This window comes from Microcaecilia unicolor, chromosome 10, assembly GCF_901765095.1.
Source record: "Microcaecilia unicolor chromosome 10, aMicUni1.1, whole genome shotgun sequence".
NCBI classification, from domain to species: Eukaryota; Metazoa; Chordata; class Amphibia; order Gymnophiona; family Siphonopidae; genus Microcaecilia; species Microcaecilia unicolor.
The window spans coordinates 181,596,445-181,622,246 of NC_044040.1; the positions used below are offsets into that span (position 1 = coordinate 181,596,445).

Consider the following 25,802-nt stretch of genomic DNA (forward strand, 5'->3'; position numbering starts at 1 on the left):
ACATCTAGAAAACTAATTTTGTAGGTAGAAAAAGAAACAGTAAACTGTATTCGAGGATGACAGTTATTCAACCAAAATTGAAAATCTTTTAACTCGTTTGTTGTACCTTGCCACACCACAAAAATGTCGTCAATATAGCGGCGCCAGATCACCACATTAGCATTGAACGGAGACGTGACCAACCATTTGTTTTCAAAAGCAGCCATGTACAGATTGGCTAAAGTTGGAGCAAATGTGGCTCCCATGGCTACCCCGGAAGTCTGTAAGTAAATTTTGTTATCAAACACGATTTTGGAATATAGCAGTTGCCACCCCAAATCGCTTAGAAAAAGTTTACCTTTTTCACAATTTGTACGTTTTAAGTGAATTTGCACCAACGAGACAGATTTTTACCAACAAGCCAACAAGTTTGGTTCCAAACTGTTGAATCGGAGTTATCCAAAATCAGTCCTAAGAAAAGCATACACAAGAGCTAAATACCTCAATCGTGATTTGCTGCTCAAGCATAATACCTCCGATACACAGGAAGACCCTACTATGACTTTTATTATGAGATATATGCAAGGGGGTGAGGCAGCTGCACACATCATTAAACAACATTGGGACATTATGCGGACCCACCCCATTTTTGAGAATTTCCGTCTTAGAGTCCGGCTGATATATCTACTTCTACAACATTGATGTCTCCGGGTCCTGGGAGTCATAGAAAATGTTACAAAAATGGATGTAAGACGTGCCCTCTTACCATTGAAACGTCGAGTTTCTGCCATAATGGACAAATTGTCAATTTGAAACATCATACTACCTGCCGCACAACTCACATTATCTATTATATCAAATGCCCTTGCGGTAAAGTCTATATTGGTAAATCCAATAGATCACTCCATGCTAGGATGATTGAACACAGATCGAGAATTTCAGCCCAGAACATCGGAGCTCCTTTAGTACAACATTGTATAAACAAACAACATTTGTGTGAAACATTGACATATATGGTGATAGATCACATCATTCCCAATGCTCGGGGTGGTGATGTTAATAGATTATTGCTACAAAAAGAGACACAATGGATTTATTGTTTGAATACTATTGAACCGAATGGCCTTAATGCTTACCTGCAATGGAATTGTTTTTTCTAATGATTCAATTGATCAGCTGTTCATTACGTAGATGTATGTGGGGAGGAGTTTTTTGAGTTAGTATATATTTCAAACGTCATCGCCATTTTGAGCGTATGAGGACTGATGCCGTAGACGGTGAATGTTAGGTCAGTTGCTACAGTTTGATGTTATATATGCTTGTTTTATTAGTATGTGGATATTAATGTTGATTCTCCGTGTTGCAGATTTGTTTGCCCTTGAAGAAGCAGTAGACCGCGAAACAGGGTCCTGTCGGGCTAATAACGTTACCGGAGGTCTCAGTTTGATGATACAATTGGATGAGTTCAGGCCCTGTTTGATGGCCTTCATTGTTTAGAACCATCAAAGATAAGTTAACATAGTGAATTATACGTCAATTTCACGATAATGTTTATTTTGTAACCAACAGTGCCTTTATACATTTATATATATTTGAGTATCGATGCTATAAGGATTAAATAAATCGGTTAAAAGTTTTTCCGATACTCAGATTGCTAAAGACTAGTAATGCTTGGCACTGATTGGTTGGCTGGAGGTGATCGATGATTATAATCTTTCATTGGCTTGTTAGCCTTTCAGGAAGCAGATATTTATAAGCTTTCACCTACATATGAGACGCCTCTATCAGCCCATTAATTTTATATCACAATAAACATATGTGGTCTGATTGAAATTGTGTATCCTATAAATAAGCAGTGGATTTTCCCAAGTCCATCTTAATAATAGCTTATGGACTTTTCTTCTAGGAAATGATCCAACCCTTTTTTAAACCCTGCTATGCTAACTGCTTTTACCACATTCTCTGGCAACAAATTTCAGAGTTTAATTACACGTTGAGTGAATAAATATTTTCTCTGGTTTGTTTTAAATTTACTACTTAGTAGCTTTATTGTGTGCCCTTTAGTCCCAGTATTTTTGGAAAGAGTAGACAAGCAATTCACGTCTACCCATTCCACACCACTCAGTACTTTAAAGACATCTATCATATCTCCCATCTATCATATCTCCCCTCAGCCATCTCTTCCCCAAATTAAAGAGCTGTAGCCAATTTAGCCTTTCTTCATAGGGATGACTTCCTATTCCCTTTATTATTTTTGTTGCCCATTTCTGTACCTTTTCTAATTCCTCTATATTTTTTGTGATGTAGTGACCAGCATTGCACACAGTATTTGAGGTGTGGTTGCACCATGGAGCAATACAAAGGTATTATAATATTGTCATTTTTATTTTGCATTCCTTTCCTAATAATTCCTAGGATTCTATTTGCTTTCTTAGCTGCTGCTGCACACTGAGCAGAGGGTTTCAACGCAGTATCAACAATGACACCTAAATCCTTTCCCTGAGTGGTGACTGCTAATGTGGAACCTTGCATCAAATAGCTATAATGTGAGTTCGTCTTTCCCACATGCATCATTTTGCAGTTGCTCACAATAAAAGTCATATGCCATTGGGATGTCCAGTCTCATAAGGTCCTCTTGCAATTTTTCACACTCCTCTTGTGATTTAACTTTGAATAACTGTGTCATCAGCAAATTTAATTACCTCACTAGTTATTCCCATCGCTAGATCTTTTATAAATATGTTAAAAAGCAGCGGTCCTAGCATAGACCCCTGGAAATCCCCACTATCTACCCTTCTCCACTGAGAATACTGACCATTTAACCCTACTCTCTGTATTCTATCTTTTAACCAGTTCTTAATCCTCAATAGCCATTACCTCCTATCCCATGACTTTCTAATTTCCTCAGGAGTCTTTCATGAGGTACTTTGTCAAATGCCTTTTGAAGATCTAGGTACACAATATTGACTGGCTCTCCTTTATCCATATATTTATTCACCCCTTCAAAGAAATGTAGTAGAATGGTGAGGCAAGATTTCCCTTGACTAAATCTATGTTGGCTTTGTCTCATTAATCCATGCTTATGTATATGCTCTGTAATTTTGTTCTTTATAATAGTTTCTACCATTTTGCCTGGCACTGACATCAGGCTAACTCTCAACTTCCTTCAACCCCTGATTAACCCTTCTTATGACTTCCTTCTTATCCCCTGACCACATACAAAAGATGTGGATATCATCTGCATAGATGTAATAGGAAAACCCCAAATCCATAATGAAATTTGCTTAGGGTTGCAAATAAACCGGGGACAAACTTGGTACACCATACTCCACTGAACTAGCAGTGGACTTACTGAAAAAGGATCTAAACCAATCTAAGGGATTTACACTACCCTAGATTTTCCAGCCAATGTAATAAAACTCCATGATGTTGGGCAGATCAGCAGAAAGGATGTGGGGTTGGGAAGTTAAGGGTGGGGTGAGCTGCATAGCACATTGTGCAAAGTAAAACTCTGAATCAGGGGGTGGCTAGTAAGCTGGTGGTTGTGGTTCTTTGGAGGAGCAGGGAGATGTTATGTTGGGGCCACCAAGCCACTATTTTGTAAGGATCAGGAAATATTAGTTTATTCATGCATTTGCTTTACTTCCTTTGGTAAAAAAGCTTGAGAGTGGTTTACATAGAAAAAATATAAAAACATTAACAATGAAAATATTTAAAGGAATATACAAATTAATTCAAAAAGATAAATATAAAAACATGAAAATGAAAGAAATTGAGAATTCAAATTAATATAAAGACAAAAAGTTATGGTTTACCACTTCTCAGAAAAAGCACCAAAAAAACTGATCCTTATGTTTTTTCTGGAGGGTAGGAAATGTTATACTCCATCCACTGAGTCTCTGTTTTATTTGAGGTGCCACTTATCCCCTCTCTCACCTATTTCTCTGTCTTTCACCTTTTTTTTCTCTCTCTCTCTCTATTTTGTCTGGGTTTCATCTTCCTCTCTCTTGAAACTTGAATTAAAAAAAATCATTTCTTGTGCCACACATTTTGCTTTGAACCATTCAGCATATAGGGTCTTCCTGCAGTTCAAAACATGACATTCTTGCCCCAGCCTGTGCAGAAAAAGGAAGCAGTCCAAGTCACTCTGCTTTTAAGCTCTAGGAAAGCTCAAATCAGGGGGTGGGGGAAGAAGAGAAATATAGAAAATGACGGCAGATATAGACCATATGACCTATTCAGTCTGCTTACCTATATCACCTACTTTCCCTTCCTCTCCCTTAGAGATCCTCTGTGCTCATCCCATGCTTTCTTGAATTCAGATGTAGCCTTCATCTTCGCCTCCTCCACAAAGAGGCCTTTCCATGCATCCACCAGCCTTTCCATAAAGAAATATTTCTGTAGATTATTCCTGAGTCTGGCCTTTTTTACCTTCATCCTATGCGCCCTCATTGCAGAGCTTCAGTATGGCAAAATTGAGTTGGTGAGAGGAATTGTGGGGTGAAAATGATTGGTAATTGGTGGGATGTGTGGCCATTCCATGCCAAGTGGTCTGATTTCAGCGAAGTGCCCTGCGCGACCATCACCAGTATGGAGTCAAACAGATTACTATATCTCAGCAAGTATTGCATCGGCTTGGGGAAATCATGAGGGTGTGTTTGGTGTGAGGGAGGGAAAAGGGTGGGGTTTATCAAGGGGACCATGGAAAGTATAATACAAATTTAGAGGGTCTTTTACTAAAGATTAGTGCAAGTTATCTGCAGCAGGGCCCATAGGAATAATATTTATTTATTTGGATTTATTTACTGCCTTTTTGAAGGAATTCACTTAAGGTGGTGTACAGTAAGAATAAATCAAACATGAGCAATAGACAATTACAGCAGTAAAAATATTCAAATAATAATACAAAGTATGGCATAGTATATTACCTACAATGTCAACACAATATGTAATAGAACATTTTAATTGACAATGCAGGGAATAAGCAAAGTTGGAACATATAGATAGGTAAGAAAGTAAGAGGAGTTAGAAAATAAGGTGTGTAATTTAAAGGTGCACATGAGGTCAGAGAGATGGTTAATTATTATCTCAGGGTAGGAGTGGATAAACATGTCCTTCTGCAGTGTGTACAGCCTGTGTCACTCGTGTGTGTGAGGGAGACTAACAAGTTAGTGAGTTCTTCCATTAAAGGCCTGGTTGAAGAGCCAAGCTTTAACTTGCTTCCTGAAGTAGAGATAGTCTTGCCTTTCAGGGAGTGCATTCCAGAGTGTGGGTGGCCACTCCAGAGAAGTCTCACTTACGGGTATCACATCGTGTAAAGTCTTTTGGAAAGGGTGTGGTTAGTGATAGTCCTTCAGAGGACCTTAGTGTCCTTGGAGGTGTGTAAAGGATCATCCTACATTCCTCCCCGTGAACTCCGCTCGCTTGACAAATCTCTCTTGTCATCTTCCTTCTCCTCCACTGCTAACTCCAGGCTTCGCTCCTTTTCTCTTGCGGCACCTTATGCCTGGAATAGACTTCCTGGACCTATACGTCTAGCTCCGTCTCTACCTGTTTTCAAATCTATGCTGAAAACCCACCTTCTCACTGCTGCTTTTAGCTCCTAGCCCCAATTGCCCTCCCCTTGTCCCTTCCTCCCTTCTCACCCATTACTTCCCTCACCTGTAACTGTCTTGTTTGCCTTCCTCCCTTCTCACCCATTACTTCCCTCACCCGTAACTGTCTTGCTTGTCTGTATTGCTTAGATTGTAAGCTCTTTTGAGCAGGGACTGTCTCTTTGTATCAGATGTTCAGCGCTGCGTGTGTCTGGTAGCGCTATACAAATGCTAATAATAATCCTATTCTTCACGTACTCGGGGCCACTTCCTTTAAAGACCTTGAAGATCAGACATAGAGTTTTAAATTTAGCCCTGTATTGTACTGGTAGCCAGTGAAGTTTTTGCAAAAATGATGTGATGTGGTCACGTCACTTGCAACCTCCTTTTAGTCTTGCTTCAGCATTCTGAATCAATTGGAGCTGGTGCAGGCCTTCTGTAGAGTGCATTACAGTAATCCAGTCTTGATGTTTAACTGGAAAAAGATTTACCTTTTCGATGTAAGGAGAAAGGCAGCATAGCTGTCGCAAATAGTAGAAGCAGCTCTTGAAACTTGCTTGGATTTGGGAAATCAGAGTAAGTGTTGAATGTAACTTTATTCCAAGGTTCCTGACTTGTGATTTGAGGGGGAGCTCGTCCTTCCCAAAAAGAGATTTTGGGTCCTGTGGCAGATAACTTGCTGTAATCGTTAGTAAAAGATTTCTTTTAATGTGGAAATCTGTGCAAGTGGGACACATAATTGGCATAGAATCTTGAAAACTCTGTTGCAGGAAACCAGAGCTGCGCCTATGGCTAAAGTCACCCTTAAAGATTTTTTATGCCGGCTTTTTCCACTACTATATATTCTTTTCTCATGTCATTTGCTCTATGCACTAAACATTATTTTTCCCATAGAGGCAAAATGAGAGAAAACCATACTGCACAGGGGCCCTTTATTACAAAACCATCTTCAGATCAAGGAGCAGGCTAACCCTTTAACACAGTCAGAAGTGTCTTCAATAGCAGCTTTGTTCCTACTCTGCAGTATATAAGAAATTCTCTTGAAGTGACAGTTCCCTCTGTCCCATGATGATGACCTTGCAGGCATCCAGTGCTGCACACTGTCCAAGAGCAGCTTCTACAATGAACAGAATGCAGATGGAATGCCTTTGAAGAACAATTTAATTTAGATGCAGGCTCTGCTAAGGAGACAAGTTTTTTTTTTCAGGGATAACTGTTTGACCTTCATACCTTACAGTAATGAGAGTAATACAGAATTCCTGGAGCTCCGTTGGTCCTGTCAAGGCTTAAAAAAAGGGACCTTTTTATGGTCTGAAGTTTAATACACTGCGTCATATTTAGGTTATTCATACGCTCATCGCATAAAAGTTATCACAGTCTAATAACATTAGAAAGGGTTGTGCTTCTTTTCATTTTCGTATACATGTAACTCTTTTGAAGAATTTGTTTCAGAGGTTTCTCTTTTCATTAGTTGCTTTATTTTCAGCTTGATTACTGGTTCTAGGAATTAAGCATTGAATTGCTTGCATTTGGGGCTAGATTTACTAAGAGGCTGCATTAGTGAGTGTCAACCAGCAATTATTTATTACAAGTTTAATTTTATGCAATGAGACCTATTTACTAATAGGGCTAGATTTTCTAAAGTGCACTACTGTGTTAAGAGTATGCTAAATTCCATTATTTGCCATAGTGCTGGGCAGACTTATACGGTCTGTGCCCTGAAGAGGACAGGTACAAATCAAGGTAGGGTATACACAGAAAGTAGCACATATGAGTTTATCTTGTTGGGCAGACTGGATGGACCGTGCAGGTCTTTTTCTGCCATCATCTACTATGTTACTATCCAGCTTATAATCGAAAGTGATCGCCGGCCATCTTCCGACACAAATCGGGAGATGGCCGGCGATTTCTTAAAAGCGGCGAAATCGGTATAATCGAAAGCGGCATTTTTGACAGCATTGCCGCTTTCCCGTCGCTTCGCCGGTGAAAGTTAAAGGGGGCGTGTCAGTAGATTAGTGAAGGCGGGGCATGGGCGTGGCTACCAGATGGCCGGCTTTCGCCGATAATGGAAAAAAAAAAAGCGGCGTTAAGCAGTATTTCGCCGGCTTTACTTGGTCCTTTTATTTTCACGACCAGATGACCACTGGAGGGAATGGGGTATGACCTCCCCATACTCCCCCAGTGGTCACCAATCCCCTTCCAGACTAAAAAAATAAAACTAAAAACCTTTTTTGCCAGCCTGTATGCCAGCCTCAAATGCCGTACCCACCTCCATGACAGCAGAATGTGTTGTATCCTCTGACAGCCTTTCTCTGGTTGTGATGTGGCTCTCGGGTGAGTGTGACACCTTTTCTGTTAGGTGCCCTGCAGAGTCACATTAGCAATGCATTGTGGTGGGTGTAGGGTACTGGGCTCTACTCCCATGGTGCTTTTCCCCCCTGCTAACTGGGTCAGAGTGTGCCCTGTTTTGTTTCCTGTTGTAGGCCATGATGTAGTGGCCATTTTTGTAAGCCAGTTTTAGTTCCCTTTCCTGTGTTACCCACGTTAGAGAACGTAGTTCTTACCTTGAATGGTGCTGAAAGAGGGCATTGTACACCATTGTGCCAGCTCTGACCTACTGCTAATCTTAGTACCAGGGGACTCTTTGCCAGTGGGGCACAACCTCTGATCTGCAGTTAAGTGTGAGTAAACGTGGTTATTTCAAGAAAGGACTTTTTCAGAGAGATTAGTCTTCAGGTGTGAACTGGTGTGCCAAAGTTATACAGCAGCAATAAGTCCTAGAGGCTGTATGCAGGTCCCTGGAGCAATTTTAGTGGGTGCAGTACATTTGTGGGTAGTGGGTTTGGGAGGGGGGATGGGGGGCTCAGCTCCCAAAGTAAGGGAGCTATGCACGTGGGAGCTTTTCTGAAGTCCACCGCAGTGACCCCTAGGGTGGCTAGTTGGTGTCCTGGCATGTCAGGGGGGCCAGTGCACTAAAGATGCTGCCTTGAATTTGGCCGGGGTTTGAGATGGCCGACATAACTGTCCATTATCGCTGAAAAACAAACCCGGCCATCTCAAACCCGGCGAACTCCATGGCATTTGGCCGGGCTAAACCGTATTATCGAAAAAAAAGATGGCCGGCCATCTTTTTCGATAATACGGTTTCGGCCAGCTGTAGCGCCGCTGCCAACATAGATCGCCGGCGATCTATTTGGCCGGCGACATTCGATTATGCCCCTCTATGTCTCATTTTATGCAACGGGACCTATCTACTATAATAAAAAGCACCTCCTGTGGATATACCCGGATGTTTGTAAGACAACTCAGGATAGGAGAAAGATATTTCTTTCATATAGAGAAGAGACTCGAGCTTTGGGGGCAACATATTTACTTGCTTACCCATGTAAATGTCTGGTTAAATATATGGGTGTAAAATATACATTTTTTGAACCGGAACATCTTAAAGCGTTCTTAGAGATGAAAAAATTAGCCATTACATCCGCAGAATAATTGATGTTATCTGATTATCAATAGAAGTAAGGGTAGGAAAAGGCCAGGCCATAAACGGTCATTTTCTTTTTCTTGTTTGAGATCTCCTATTATCTAAATCACGCCTCCCTTGGAAGTTAGAATTGTGTTCTAATTAATTGTATAACCTGTTCTTACCTGGTATGAATCTGTGTACTTGCAAACTAATAATAGTATAATTGTTTGGATTATTGACCAAGGTATACAATGCATTACTATTTACATGTTTTACGTGTAAAAATTTTGATTAAATTTAATTAAAAAAAAAAAGCACCTCCAATGTTCTGAAGCTGACTCTGTGGCAGTGAAGGGTTGTAGGGTTCATGCTGCCTGTAACGCTGTATCCATCTCCTGTTGTGATGTTAGCGTACTTCTTGTTCGTCACACGTGACATCACATGCATGAGGGTGTCGTCGTCCCTCCCTCCCTCCCTCCCTTCCAGTTTCAGGCCCCCTCCCTCAGATTTTTAAAAGTCATCTTCACTTACCAAGTCAGGGTTACGGCGGACGGCAGCAGCGGTAAAAGTCGTGCAGGCTCGGCCCTTCTCTCTCTCTCAGCTGTGGTCCCACCCTTGCGGAAACAGGAAATGAGGGCGGGACCACAGCTGAGAGAGAGAGAAGGGCCGAGCCTGCATGCCTTTTACCGCTGCTGGCGGCCGACGTAACCCCAACGAGGTAAGTGAAAAATGATTTTTAAAATTCATAGGGAGGGGGCCTGGAAATGGAAGGGAGGGAGGGACGACGAACCTGGAACTGGGAGGGACGGAGGGACGACGAACCTGGAACTGGGAGGGAGGGAGGGACGGAGGGAGGACCCTGGAACTTGGACGGAGGGGGGACCCTGAAACTCGGAGGGAGGGAGAGAGGGGGGACCCTGAAACTCGGAGGGAGGTAGGGGACGACCCTGGAACTGGGAGGAAGGGGGGGGGGCACCCCTGGCACTCACTCTCAATCTCACACACACACACTCTCTCGCACAGACACACTCGCACCCAGTCTCACTCTCTCTCTGTCACACACACACACTCGCACATTCACTCTCTCTCTGTCACACACACTCGCAGAGTCACTCTCACACACACTCTCTCAAACATACACCCTCCGAGGAAAACCTTGCTAGCGCCCGTTTCATTTCTTCCAGAAGTGGGCCTTTTTTTACTAGTTTACTAATAATGCATATTGCGTTGGAGCACATTAATGCACTAGTGCGCGTCAGTAAATCTACCCCGATGAGACAACACTCCTGATTTTTAGCCTTTCTTTAGATAGCCTTGCATATGCAAAGAACAGTCTAAACTGGATTATTGGATTTCAGGTTGTAATCAATGTGGGCTACTCTTAAAACTTGTTATTTTACCACAAACTCGTGCTGTTTTAGCACAGGTCCCATTTTATATAATGAGATCTACATGCTAATGGTTTTTATTTTTTAAATAAGCTTCCAGACTGTTAATCCCATGCACTAAAAACAAATTGGAGTGCACACTTAAAGTGTAACAGAAGTGGTGTGTGTCCCCTTGTTCCATTTGAAACTCATGCGAGTCTGGGGATTGGGTGAAGTGTGAAGACAGTAAAGTGTGTCTCGTTAGGGTGACAGGTGCTTTGCAAGGTGTGTATATGTGTCATTGTGTCTCTGTGTCTTTGTATGCATCACAACTATAGTTTGGGTTCCTCTTTTCCACATGCATCACTTTGCACTTGCTCACATTAAACATCATCTGCCAGTTTGATGCCCAGTCTGTCTCCCAGTCTCATAAGGTCCTCTTGTAATTTTTCACAATCCTCTTGCAATTTAACATTTTTGAATAACTTTGTGTCATCAGCAAATTTAATTACTTTATCAAATGCCTTTTGAAAATCCAGATAGTCAATATCAACCGGCTCACCTTTATCCACATGTTTGCTTACCTCAATAGCTGCTGTTGCTTGGGTGAAAGGCACGTAAAAATGAATTTTCTTCTTCTTGATTTTATAAAATGGCCTCTTTTGCTATTACTTGAAAGAAAGAAAATGATTCACAATCAAAATTTAGTTAAATATCATTTTTCAGTGTGCTCTTCCATTTTTGTTCATTAGCATTGCGAAGGAATTGAAAACCTAGCAATGTGCAACATTGGTAAAAAAAAAAAAGGTTTGGGGCAAATATGCAGAAATAAGATATATATTTATTTAATTAAAGAGCCAGTGGCTTCTCTTTTGGTTTCTTATACAAACTGAACAAGGTATCGTTAAGAGCTTTGTGAAAGTTGCAGCCTGCTTCCGTTATCACTTGGGTTGCCAACTGACAGTGTCTTTTCATGCTTCAGTGCTGGGCGGTCATTATACAAAGATTTATTTTCTCACTTAGCCTGTGTTACATGCAGAAGAGGACTTTTATAACATTGCATTGTTGTATACGTATGTCAGAAGTAGGCATGTGAAAAGAACACGCACCTTCAGCATGTGGGAATTCAGAGGATAATTTGGACAGAGCAGAGTGATGTGATCTCTGCATGCATTTGATAAAATATAGGTACTTGAGTACAGCACATGCTTCCACCTTTTTCAGCTCTTCACAGCCAAATGTAATGCAAACAATATTTATTCAGCACCAATCGTGTAGAAGTCCCGACACAGGGCCGTATTTCGACAGGGCTTGCCTGTCTGCTTCAGGGATCATACACCGAATTGTATAACACAAATATAAATGAAAAACAAAAACACTGGTATATGTAAAGACCAGTGAATCACAGTGTCTTGAAACCAGGCATCGTAGAGTCCTCCCAAAATTATTAGTATAATTAGTATAATTTTTGGCGAACTCTACAGCGTCTGGTTTCAAGACTCTGGGATTCAGCGGTCTTTACACATACCAGTGTTTTTGTTTTTCATTTACACTTGTGTTCTACCATTCAGCGTATGACCCCTGAAGCAGATGGGCAAGTCCCGTCGAAACATGGCCCCCGTGTCGAGTCAACTGTACGATTGGTGCTGAATAAATATTGTTTACATTACATTTGGCTGCAAAGAGTTTTTTTTGCTCTACCCCTACTATTTTGTTCTTTACATTTACCTTCGGGTTGTTTTTCTACACCATTTTTCAGAGCAGGTGTAAATTTGTACACGCGCACACTATGGGGGCTGGTTCTTGGAGTCTATCTTATGAAAATAGACTCCCCAAAAAAGCAGCACCTATGTTGCTTTTTTAATAAAGGCTTATACTAGGCACCTCTTTGGGCTTCTCATATAGGCCTCTTGTTATAAAACATCACTTTAGATTTTACATGGCTCAAGAATTGTGGGGATAAAGGGCTTTTTTTTTCCTGATAATTTGGTTCTTGAAATGTGCCTCTGAGACTGGTGCTACTATCATGTCCTGTCATTTATTCAATATTATGATCCAAGGCAGATTTTCAGTTGGGCATGTAACTAGCAGTTCACACATGCACTTTTCAACCCACACAAATCCGGCTGATTTCCAAACACAAGTGTGCCTATGTACCGTATATTGTTTGATAATCAATATTATGATCGCATTACATTCAAAATTTGCACCCTTGTTCATAAATCTATTCATGGAGAGGCCCCGATATATATGCTAGACCTCATAGATCTACCAGCAAGAAATACAAAAAGTTCATCACGTACATTCTTGAACCTCCATTATCCCAATTGTAGAGAACTTAAATACAAATCAATTTATGCATCTAGCTTCTATATCTGCACGCAACGTTGGAATACTCTGCCGAATGCCATAAAAACAACACACGATTTGGCAGCCTTCCGGAAACTATTAAAGACTTACCTGTTCAAAGAGACTTATCAAAAGGATCCTTCCTAAAAATGACACCAATACTGTACCAGAATTAGTTAACATTGAACTACTCTTTTTATTATTATTATTATTATTGGGTCTACTTTAAGGGCTGCCTAGTGTTTAATGGGTTCAGGGCAAGTGTGGTGCCGGCAACCCTTAGTGGTAGTTTCATGGTACTGCCACTAGGGATTAAGCTGCTGTATTTATTACATTTGATACTCCACTACCTAATTATATATGACCCCAGATGGATTACAGTACAATTTATCTGTCACCATTTACTGTTCTACTCGTTTTTCTGTGTTTATGTAGGTAACCAGCCTCAGCAAGCAGTAAATCCATATGGACATCCTTCTTCGCACTTCTGACTCCAAGAAAGGGGAACAAGACACAGTTTCTGTTTGCACTGAAGAACACAGTTTGGAAGCTCAGGCAATGTTTATTGCTGGAGCACAGTCCAAGCATTACCCTATGGTTCCTTTATACTTTTTTTTGTGATCCAATGGATTTTATTTTATTTTATTGCATTTGTTAACATTTAACTACATGTCAGCATATGGAACTATGAGCCTCTTTCTAGGCACCTTTTTTTTGTTTTGACTCTGGTGCTTTTTTGGAGTACTGTTAGTTTACAAAAGATAAGGAGTACTGGATTGATTTATTTTGTGAAATCAACTTTCTAGACATGCACTGGACCAAAATACTGACTTGAAAGGCACTTTTGCTTTCGGAATCCTGGTCGATTGCTGCATTATTCCTTTTTTTGCCTTTTAATTCTTCAACAGTAAACATGAATTCCTGCTATGTATAATTTTCATAAGCACTTTATAAAGCTTTTTTTGTGTGTTTGTTAAAGTATACATTTTTTTTTTACTCTTACTGTTGCTGTGAAATGCAAGTGCTGAGATATGTGCTGCTTGTATGGAATGAACAAAAGGGGTGTCCGATGGTATAATGTAAATAAAGCTGGTGGAGTTGGCTGTGCTGAGAACCTTTTCCCACTGAATGTCCATTGGTGTAAGTTCCATTAATGTTTGTTTGAAAGGAACTAAATAACAACATATTTTTCTCTGCCGAACCTCTAGATGTATTTTATTGTATATTTTATATGGTAAGTATATATAATTTAGACTTTATTATTAAAATTAGCAGTGATAGTTTGTTATGCATATTTAGAAATTTGTGCAAAAGGCATATACAAACCTATAATTTATTACAAAGAAATAGTAATTATTTTAACAACGTCAGGTATGTGATAAATTTACAAGTGAACAGTTAATCATAAATTATAAGTAGTTTATGTAAATTCAAAATATGCAGATTTTTGGGGGGAGGGGCGGTTTGGCAGTGATTTAGTTGAATGAATTCTGAATGTGACATTTCAAAATGATTGGCTGTTTCTGTTTCCTGTTACTGTATCTGAATTTGTCTTTGCCTTGTAACTTTTATACAGAAGTAATATACTGCAAATGGAAATGTGCACAGTACAGTTGATAATCCTCAATGGATTATATAAAATAAAAGTACTATGTAAATGTTAATGTCGATAGGTAGAACCGGATAAAAATGACTTTAGAAATGGGCACTATTTTCCCATGCAATTTAATATTTGACCAAACACAAATAGTTTTAAAGAGCCTCTCATCCATTCCACAAATCCACTTCTGTCCCTTGGGAACTCTGCTTGAAGAATGTAGCACACGAGGCAAATAATTTATGCAAAAATAGTCACATTTAAGGTAATTCAGATAGAAGTGAAAATCAGGAAGATTCTTTCTTTTTTTGGTTCAAATTCATACTTTATTCTAAAGATGTTTTTTGTATTTAAGTATTTTGAAAGCTTCACCCCAAACAAAAAGTCCACAGAAGTGGATGAACACCAGAATCCCACAATGGAGCAGAAAAGGAGTGGGGAATGGATGACGGCTCTTCAAGAGCAAACCCGGACCACAAGAGAGTTACACAAACACTCTTTATTGATGATAGCTAAGGACTCAACATGGCAACATTTTTCAGCTAAACATGCCCGTCTCACGAGTCTTGTGATGGAGTTATGTGAAAATGTTTAGTGCTGGAAATACAATGTGCCAGACAAGGCAAGAGTTAACTAGTCCTTAGCTACCATCAATAAAGAGTGTTTGTGTAACTCTCTTGTGGTCCTGGGTTTGTTCTTGAAGAGCCGTCATCCGTTTCACACTTTTTTTCTCCTTGAAAGCTTCACCCCTCCATTTATAAGACAGATCGGGTACCACTTAGAGATGTGTGGAAAATTTGAGTTGAACCAGGCAGATTGCAGACTGTTTTGAATCTGATGTCATTTTTTTGATTCCTCTCAGGGGGTCTTTTGGAAAGGCGCGCTAGTGGTTTTAGCACGTGCCCAAACATTTGTGTGTCCTAAACGCCAAAACACCCATCGTAGCATTTAGCACACACTAATTTTTCGTGTGTGCGCTAAAAACGCTAAAAATAGAAAAAGAAACCCAGCAGTGCCATCATATAAGGGAACATATGTTTACATCCAAATAGCTTATAGACATAAGTAATACAGAACATTATTTTAGAAACATATCCACATGCGTATATGCGTATATCACGTGTATGTGTAACTACCAGTTTCTGAAAGCTGCTATTTTCATGTGGATATCCACCACATAGAAATTTCAAGGTGGCATAGCTTGGATGGGACTGAAATCTACACATACATTCCCAATTCTACAAAGGGAATACATGTGAGGGAAAATTTCCACATTAGGATTTACACCAGCTCAAAGGCACATATAGTTTTTTTTTAAAAAGATACTTGTTTCGGCCGTGGCATTAAATATGTTAAGGGGGTTACTCCCCTTAATCCCATCTTGTTTATGGCCACCTCCATAACAAAACCACATTAAGGGGACCTTTTACCAACTGCAGGAAACAGGGCCCTGTGCTAGTAGCGGGGGCAATTTTTCCTGTACACCAGGGCCCTTTTTACCGCAGTAGGTAAAAAAGCCTGCAGCACATATGGCCATGCAGTAAGAGAACTCCTACCGCATGGCCATGCGTCAGGGAGCCCTTACTGCCACCCATTGAGGTAGCGATAAGGGCTCCCACGCTAACCTGGCGGTAACCGGGCAGCCAAGGTGATGCCCAATTAACGCCGAGTTATCGCCACGCAACCATTTCTGAGGGGCCCTGCAATCTGAGGGGCTCTTTTACAGAGGAACATGGCTGCCGGCGGTAGTCCTGGAAGAGCGAGCGGTAAGCTCGTGTTGGGCTTACCGCCACTCTGTAAAAGGGCCCCTCAGATTGCAGCATTGCTGCGTCATTGGTGGCATTTATACCTGTAGGTTTGCAAAATGAGACAACAACCAGAGGCATAGCCAGACACTCAATTTTGGGTGGGCCTGAGCCCAAAGTTTGTAGGCATGAGAACACCACTCCCCACCGAGCATCTCTCTCTCTCCCTCTCCCAGGTAATAGGGCCCTCTTAACTCCACTCCCCCAACTCCCTGGTAGCTTTTAAGTCTTTTAGTTCTTTGCCAGCAGCGAAGCAGCAATCCTTCCTTCTGATGCAACTTCCTGGTTCCATGGACAGGAAGTTGAGATGAACTGAAGGATTTACAAGGTACTGGAGGGTTGGGGGAGTGGAGTTAAGAGACCCACGATTACCTGAAGGAGGGGAGGGAGAGATGCCAGGAATCTTAAGCTGGCAGGGCTTGAGGATCCCCACCAACAACTGTGCCGCTGTTGGGCAGGCCTGAGTTCAAAATGGCTATGAGTGTGTGCTGACACCTCCATATGGAAGCTGCTGGGTTCAGGCTGTTCATTTTTTTGATATGCATTTTTGTGAAATGGCTGCATCCACAGCACGTTCATCTAATGTGCATTCCTACAGGTATTTTACAGAAGGCTCTATGTGAGCAGATAGTTTTCTAAAGTACCTCTGGAATTGATCATATCCCATCCTGGACATTTTAATTTCTAGTCTCTACATGCTGTGTAAAATGCAGATCATAATATACCAGGATATTTTTAAAAGTGCTTAAAAAAGCAACAGAGGGAGTAGAATGATGCAATCACTTAGCTAATATAAATGCTTAATGTAGTAATAAAGGCATAAAAATAGTAACAAAAGAACTTAATGAATACGAGTTCTGGTTTAAAAAATTCAGATCAAGCCAACTGTATTTGTCATGTAGAATTTCTTAGATTGATCCCTGATTATCTGGTGGCTACAATATCAACTGTGATCAGATTGTTGCTTGCTAATTTTTATTCTGTGCATTCACTCAAAATATAATTTGTAAAAAGTCATGCCTGAGTTCAGTTCTATGTTTTACCATTAAACATTTTAGGGTCCTTTTACTAAGGTATGCTGAAAAATGGGCTGTGCTAGTGTAGGTAAATGTTTTGGGCGCAAGCAGATCCATTTTTCAGCGCGCCTGTAAAGGCATTTTAAAATTTTTTGCTGAAAATGGATGTGCAGCAAAATAAAAATTGGCGCGTGTCCATTTTGGGTCTGAGACCTTAACCACCATCAATTGACTTAGCAGTAAGCTCTCGCGTGATAACCATGCGGTAATGGTTTACGTGTGTAGAATGACGATTACCGCCCGGTTTCCGCCACGTGCAGGAAAATAAAAATTATTTTCCAGTGCGTGTAGTGGACGCGCATAAAAAATGAAATTACTGCCCAGGCCATATGGTAGCTGGGCGGTAATTCCAACTTGATGCACGTAGGACGCATGTACGAGCCTACATGGCTTAGTAAAAGGGCCCCTTTGGGTTTTTTTTTAAACGTTCAGGTATTTAGGGCCTCTATTACTAAACCATGCTAGCGATTCCCGGTGCTGCAAATGCGCCACAGCCCATTCAAACTGAATGGGCAGCGTTGCATTTACCGTGTGGGAATTGCTAACAAGGTTTAGTTAAAAAAAAAAAAAAAAGGTCCTTAATTTGTCTTTGAATAGTATTGGCTTTATAAACTATTAAGCTCTCCTTAATGGGAAGTGGCACAACTTCCTTTACAGTAATAAATAGCATTCCTATAATTTGTTCTTGGTAAGAAAAACTAGTTCTGGGTTTTTTTTTGTTTGTTTGTTTTTCTCTTTTCCAGAGGCCAGATAAACATTGCCAAAAGCTGTGATAACCTGATTACTATTTCCAACATTTTGTATGACCAGACATGTATATTTATGTTCATTAAAGAAAATTCACCTGTAAATTAGTTTCTTCTGATTTTTATATATGGTACATCAGTTTATTTATGGTTGGTGTTTTATTTCTTTAAGGTACAGTATGCTATTAGAATGGAAATAGTGTGGTGACTGTGCCTGTTGCATAAACACTGCATGCAGTATGGCAGGCCATGCTCTCAGTCATCTCACAGGACTTACCAGCTGACCTGTACTGTATCTTGGGTTTCGGAGTGGGGCAATATGTCTGCCTTTCAGTGCCACACAGCTGATGTTTCAGGTTCCACCCCCCCCCCCCCCAACATGCACTGGATTTCTTAGCATCCAATGGCTGAGCCATCATTTGAGAGCGGTGGAAAAACGTAAGCATGCCAGGGGTAAGGGAGCAGGTGGGAGTTGAAAGCAGTGATTCAATACACACAAAACAAGGGGGAGCTGTGAAACAGTCGAGTCCACACCAAAAAAAGTTTCACAGAAAATGCAAAGATAATGAAAAATCGATAATGAAAATTTAACAATAGAAAAATGTTTTGAAAATGTATTGAGAGGGAAAAAGCCTCAGAACCCAATCATAGATAAATAGTAAAGGTAATCATTTCATAGGCTTAGTAAACCAAACAAACCTCTTAATAGCACAGTGATCAAAATTGCAAAACTTAGCTTAATACTGTGACGTATTCCAATTACAATTGTATTGGTCGAACTACGGAAGCCATTGCGTTTCGCTAGATAGCTTCAGGGCAAATGGACCAATGGTAAAGCTCAGCACGATGAATCTATCTAGTGAAAAGCACTGGCTACCGTTGGTTCGACCAATACAGTTGTCACTGGAGTAAGTCACAGTATTAAGCTAAGTTTTGCAATTTGGATCACTGTGCTATTAAGAGGTTTTTGGTTTTGTTTTGTTTTTAGTCTGTGAAGTGATTACCCTTTCTAGACTTGAGATTTAAACTATTTATCTCTGACTGGGTTCTGAGGCTTTTTCCCTCTCAATAATTTTTCTAAAAAGTTTTCTGTTAAATTTTCATATCAGTTTCTCATTATCTTTACATTTTCTGTAAAACTTTTTTTTTTGGTGTGGAATTGAAAGCAGGGATCCCAGGATTGTTCCTGCCCTCCAAAACTGCCATTGCAATTTGCTCATCACCTTGGGCCTACCTATCTTCAACCGTACCTAGTCAGTATTCACCTCTCCTTCAAAAGCAGCATTCCCCACAGGAGTATTGTTCTGGACTGGTTTGCCATGTGCCAGTTGCAGGCAGTGATTCTCTACCTTGCAGGTGTGTCTGTGTCCAAAAGGGGAGGGCAGAAGCAAAGGCGAGAAGAACCAACACAAGGAAATACCCAGGGTGCCCATTCACTGACAGTTTTCCATTGTTGGGTTTCTGGACTGATAACATTGTTTAATTGTATTAATGGGATTTCTCACTAAGCTGAGTTGCAGTTTCAATTACAGAATTCCTCCGTTTGCTGCACGAGTATTCTTAAAGTCAATATTTCATATTGGGCAGTGTCCGTGCCTGCATTGACTAATACAGATTATTTTTGTAGAAGCAAATAAATAGAAAGTGAAGGAGGTTTTTTGGTTGATGGCTGGTCTAAGTTAAAAGCTGCTGCTGGGTTCATATTGAATAGAGACTTTGGTAGGCGGCCATAGTTCCGATCATTGCAGCAGCAAGAAACCTTTTATTTTGTTTATTTTTGTTACATTTGTACCCCGCGCTTTCCCACTCATGGCAGGCTCAATGCGGCTTACATATTGTATACAGGTACTTATTTGTACCTGGGGCAATGGAGGGTTAAGTGACTTGCCCAGAGTCACAAGGAGCTGCCTGTGCCTGAAGTGGGAATCGAACTCAGTTCCTCAGTTCCCCAGGACCAAAGTCCACCTCCCTAACCACAAGGCCACTCCTCCACTTTTACTGCTGAGACCTTTTGCCTCCATTTCCCCTAGACCAGTATTCTTCAATGCAAGGCCCAGTGGCCAATGGTGGGGCCCAGAGACCTCTGGGGCAACCCCCATTGTTTTTCTGTTTTGTTTTCCCCTGCTACCCTATCTCTCTACCCAGGCTCAGGACAGAAGGGGAAAGTGGAATGGGGGAAGAGAGACATGCTTGAAGGACAAGGCATTTCTCAATAGACAAATGAGAATGCATTTGAAAATGCTCACTACCTTGAGGATACCCCCCAATGAAGTTTGAAGGTGCGCTGGTGGGGATGGATATCATTGGCATATGCTGATCAGCAGTGCCGTAGCCCCGAATGGGGAGATATTTGGCAGCTCTCTTTCAGCTCATTAGAATCCAAAGTGGGCCCTAGCTTAAAAATTAATTTAGACCACTGCCATAGACTAATGCATTTTATTTACTGATGCAGAAAACACAAGTTAATTGTGGGCTTTTTCGTATGTTAGACTTGTAGTGTTGATTTAATCAAGACATTTGAAACTTTTTTTTCAGTTGTCTTAATTGATTTTTTATCACAAATTACAAGTCTAAGATGTGAAAGAAATAGGTGCAGTTCTGTATCAGAAAATGAAACGCATTAGTTTTGTGAAAACATTTGTTATACTGCTGTGCTGTGACATCAATCTTAACTAGATGTCATTGAGAACACTATTAGACATTTTATCCAAACAAAATGATTTCTGGCACATAAACCTGATTAAACACTGTATAGGTTTATTTGGTCCTAAATCCTGTCTAGACAAAATTAAATAGAACATAACCCTGTCTGGGCTAATCTTTGCTGAATACCTCAGCTTCTGCTAAAATTAGATTTGCTTTTGATTCTTGTGTGTTTGGACTGACTTAATGCTGCTACCAATGGAAGGTATATCAAATAACCAAGTATTATTTTTATGTTGTCGCTGAGCTGCTTTTAGTTGCTTGATATTTCTTTGAATTTGTTATTCACAGTCATGTTCCCAAACTTGTCAAATTCCATCTATGCTATCTGATCAGTTCTTGCTACATGCACAGTGTCAATTATGACACCAATTCCCATCTCAAAATGTTGAGTTAGGACAATCACCACCTAACCAATTCCCAGTGCTCCAGGGAGGACAATTCCCACCCTTAACAGTCATGAAGCATCACAGACTGAAATTTACCTCCTTTGCTTTCCCCTTCCAGATCACTTGGGGGGGGGGGGGAGAATTCCTCCCCAAACACCCCCAAAACATTACCTTTAACATGTCACAACACAGACTTACAAACATACCACATCTAGAAATAAAAAAAAAACCCAACAATAACCCACTCCTGCCTGATTAAGCACCCATTAACTTTTTCTGTTCCCGAACACACACCACTTCCCACCCAAAATCAATCCCAGAAAGTTACCTCTAAAACAAACCATCACAATTCAATCCCACCCTTGCCCACATGATTTACCTACAAAACAACCTTTTTTTACCTACTCCTCGATTCCACACCTAGTAACTAACTTTTTCTATTCCCCAATACACACCAATTCCCACCCAAAACCAGAACAGACCATCACATTTAAATCCCACCCTCAACTACCAGATTCCACTACAAAACAAACTTCTTTTTTTTACACAAACCTTCTACCCTGTCAAAGCTTCACCACTGCCTGATCCTGCCTGTCAGTGACTGAATGAGCTTTACTTTTGCCCAATGTCATGCCATCCAACGCCTCTACTTACGGGAATTCAGACACATAAAAAAAAGAGACCTGATACAACACCAACAAAAGAAAAAGAACAAAATACTTAAAAATAAAATATTCAGAGGATGTCCTGAGGGGAATTGGTGGGTGGAAAGTATCTGGGGGGAGGGGGATACTGTCTCGATGGCAACTCACCAGATGCCTCACCTGTATTATACATGTTTTCAGTTTCAGTCAAGAAAGGGACCATCCTCATTGAATGACCTCAACCTTCTGTTTAATCTTAGCCCAAAAGAAGCTGAGGATTGCAGGTGTTCTATCTTCTTGTCATGGCACAAAAGAACTAAAACATACATTTTCCAAAATATATGGTAGGAATTAAGTTGCACTTTGTGTTTCCTTGTTAACTAACTCATTGCATATAGAGCATGAAATTCATCACAACGAGAATAACAGTATAGATGTCCTGTTGAACACATATACATTGTCAAAAAGAATATAAATAACAATAGCTTTTATTCCTGGGTCCACAAAAGTTAAGTTAAAATCACAATTAATTTTGGCAGTGGGCTGCTGCTGTATCTGAGTGTAGAGAATATCCTCCCACTATTAGTGCTACAATTCCTGAATCTATAATCCTAACTACAGATTAAATATTTATTTTCTGGGGAAGCAAAGTTGGCAAGAGACTGACGGGTGAACACTAATTAGTCAAAACTGGATTGCCTTTCTAAGTTAAAGAAAGACTTTTGGTTACATAGAGAGTCTCCAATACATTGCAGAATCTGGGGTTAATATCTCAGCAAAATCTTGGAGTAGAGGTGTGGCCTATTGGTTAGTGCAGTGGGTTGAGAAACCTGGGGAGCTGGGTTTATTCCCACTACAGTTCCTTGTGACACTGGGTAAGTCACTTAACTCTCCATTGCTCCAGGGGAACTGGGTTTATTCCCACTGCAGTTCCTTGTGACCCTGGGTAAGTCACTTAACTCTCCATTGCTCCAAGTACAAAATTTAGATTGTGAGCCCATTAGGGGCAGAGAAAGTACATATATATAATGTGTACATTGCTATGTACATCTAGTAGTGCTATAGAAATATTTGCCCTGGTGCTGCATAAAGATAAGCGCATGGGACTAGATTCTGTGCATCACGCCTAAAGATTCAGTGCCAAAATGAATTTCACCTAAGCCCATTCTATAAAGTACGCCTTCATGTAGGCGTACTTTGTAGAATGTCTAAATTTCCACATGGTTTATAGAACACACCAAGCGCCAATCTGCCAATGCCTAAATTATGTGCAGACCATGTGTATTCTATAACCATGCGCATAGATTTTAGAAATGCTCACGACCTGCCCATTCCGCGCCCATGGCCACATCCTCTTTACGCAATACATGTTATAGAATATGCTTAGACTGTTCTTTGCGAAAATTCTAACTAATGCCAATTAGTGCTGATAATTGCTTGTTAATTGGCAATTATCAGTACTGAATGGCTTTTTAACCAATTAGGTTATGCGCATTGTGTCGAACACGCTTGATTTCTGTGGGAAATCTCGGTGCAATATATAGAATATGGGGGGATGACGTGTTTATTTTTGTATCAGATAATCATCGGCTCTGTGTAAGTTATCTATTTGTTAGACCTACTAAAAGGGGTAAAGTTATCCTGCTAATGCTGAAGATACTAGCCATGTAACTTTTGGCCCTGACTTCTTGGAACACTTCCTGGCCTGCTACCTCTTAAATGTCTAACTTTTGGCTGGAAATCTAGATGTCTGTCCAAAATGTATCCATTGGCTACCTCCAAATTTTCAAAAAGAGATATTTATGCAATTAAGTCCAAAGCTAACAGCTTAAATCCTTTTGATTACCGACCCTATTAAGATCAAGTGTTAAAATAACATTTCACCAGGACTGGGAGCAAAAAGTGTAATGGCTCACATAATGAATGTTGAATTCCTTTTTTAGCTCAGTAAATTATATTTTCATATAATAGATGACTATCTTTTGGTTCTGCTTATGGTGGTGTTTCAATAAAAGTATCACAGTATTCGTATTTGAGATGTGCATGAACCCGCATTTAGACATTTGTCTTGCATAAATGTCCAAGTCCCCATTTTATAAAGCTGGGATATGTACGTCTGAAACACAAGTGATTGCAAATGGCAATGGGGGAGCGGACCGAGTGCAGTTTGGCAAGTTCATGGAGGTTTAGTCCCCATTTCAGAAGAGGGTTAAACATCTGTACCCTTAAAGATTGACTTTGGGAATTGCAGTTGCTACCAAGTATGTTTAGGATTTGCGAAACAAGCTGTTATTGAGCAGCACTTCACTGGAGGGATTAGGAGAGGTTGTCCCCTTTGCTCCCCCTCAAATCCAAACTGGCATGGTACTGAAAGGTAATTTTAAAACAATACAGGAACGTAAGACCTTTGAAATAAGAATGATTGAATATTTTGACACCCAACAAACAGGACTTAATAAGGATCTGGGTTTTCTAACTCATTATAAAACATAAAGCTGTATTTCTCTGTTTATTTCTCTGTTTATTACCATCCTCTCACCTACCAACACCCATTCTGTTAGAATATCAATGAAATGATCCCATGCATACCCCTACCCTCCCACTCTGTCAGACTGTCAAAGTAATGCTTTGATGTTTCTCTTATATATACTATCTGCTACCACATTTGCTTATTTCCGATCTGACGAAGAAGGGCAACCTTTGAAAGCTAATCAAGAAATGTATTAAGTTATGTCCAATAAAAAAGGTATCATCTTATTTTCTTTCCCATGTTTTATTTTGTTTGATTTCTATTGATAAACTGGCATGGGAAACCGGTCACTGTAACAGCATTGCGATAATACATGGTTATGTTTCTAAGAACACAAAGATAGCCAGTTATATGTCAGCTTGAACAACATTGATATTTTATACATTTAGGGGTCCTTTTACTAAGTTGCGGTAAAAAGCGGCCTGTGGTAGTGTGGGCACACATTTTAGGCATGTACTGGGCCATTTTTTACCACAGCTGGGAAAAGGGCTTTTTTTTTAATGGGCTGGGAAATGGGCGTGTGCTAAAATTAAAACTAGTGTGCTCCTACTTAAGGCCTGAACCCTTACTGCCATCCATTGACAGTGGTAAGGGCTGACACGCTACCTGCACAGTAACCATATAGTGCACGCCAACTGCTGATCACCGCTGGGAACGCCCTCTGCAGTAGAAAATAGAAAATTATTTTCTACCGTGGGATTTGGCGTGTGCCAAACTCAGAATTACTTAAGTATGTAAGTGATGCCATACTGGGACAGACCCCATACTGGGACAGACCGAAGGTCCAGCAAGTCCAGTATACTGTTTCCAACAGTGGCCAATCCAGGTCACAAGTACCTGGGAAGATCCCAAGACAGTACAAAACATTTTATGCTGCTTATCCCAGAAATAAGCAGTGAATTACCACTGGATGCATGCGTACTAGCCCTCCCGCGTCTTAGTAAAAGGGTCCCTAATTTTTCCAAAATGGATGTTTATGCTACTTGCATCCAGCACATAAATGCCCATTTTTCCATAGTTTAGAACAGGCTCTACATCGGCAGAAGCTGTTCTAAAATACTGGTGAAACTTAAGATGCTCTGACCTGTATATCTCAGTTCCTACTTCTACAATATCTTAAAATGGCATGTTATCTGCTGGATTATATATAGCGCGCCTAGAGATCTGTGCCGAAATCCAGGCATATTCTATAACAATGCTCATAACTTAATTGGCTTAACAAGCAAATCAGCATTGATAACAGCACTTAAGAAATAATGAGCACTAATTGGCAATAATTAGAATTTACATACATAACTCGCTTAAGCGTACTCTATAATGTACTGCACCTAAATTCTAATGTGTGCAGTTCAAAAGGGGTGTGGCTATGGGCAGGGACATGGACATTTCATGGCATTCCAAAATTTATGCATGTAGGTATTTATAGAATATGGCCCACTGCACATAAATCTATGAACAGGGATTTATGCCACATTGTCATTGGTATACATGGATGCACGTAGTTTTAAGTGCTTGGATATCAACTAAGTGTGTTCTATATACTGTGCCTAAATCTAG

General features: G+C 40.4%; 1 protein-coding gene across 2 annotated transcripts in view; it reads left to right on the plus strand.

The window, feature by feature from the left end:
• The window catches only part of LOC115479010 (mediator of RNA polymerase II transcription subunit 12-like protein), a 74,251-nt gene extending 60,211 nt beyond the window's left edge, over positions 1–14,040 (plus strand). For both annotated transcript variants that reach the window (XM_030216714.1, XM_030216715.1), the window contains one exon: positions 13,191–14,040. In XM_030216714.1, coding sequence (XP_030072574.1) covers positions 13,191–13,246 — 56 coding nt within the window. In that variant the 3' untranslated portion in view covers positions 13,247–14,040. The remainder of the gene's footprint in view (positions 1–13,190) is intronic.
• The last annotated feature ends 11,762 nt before the right edge of the window (positions 14,041–25,802 follow it).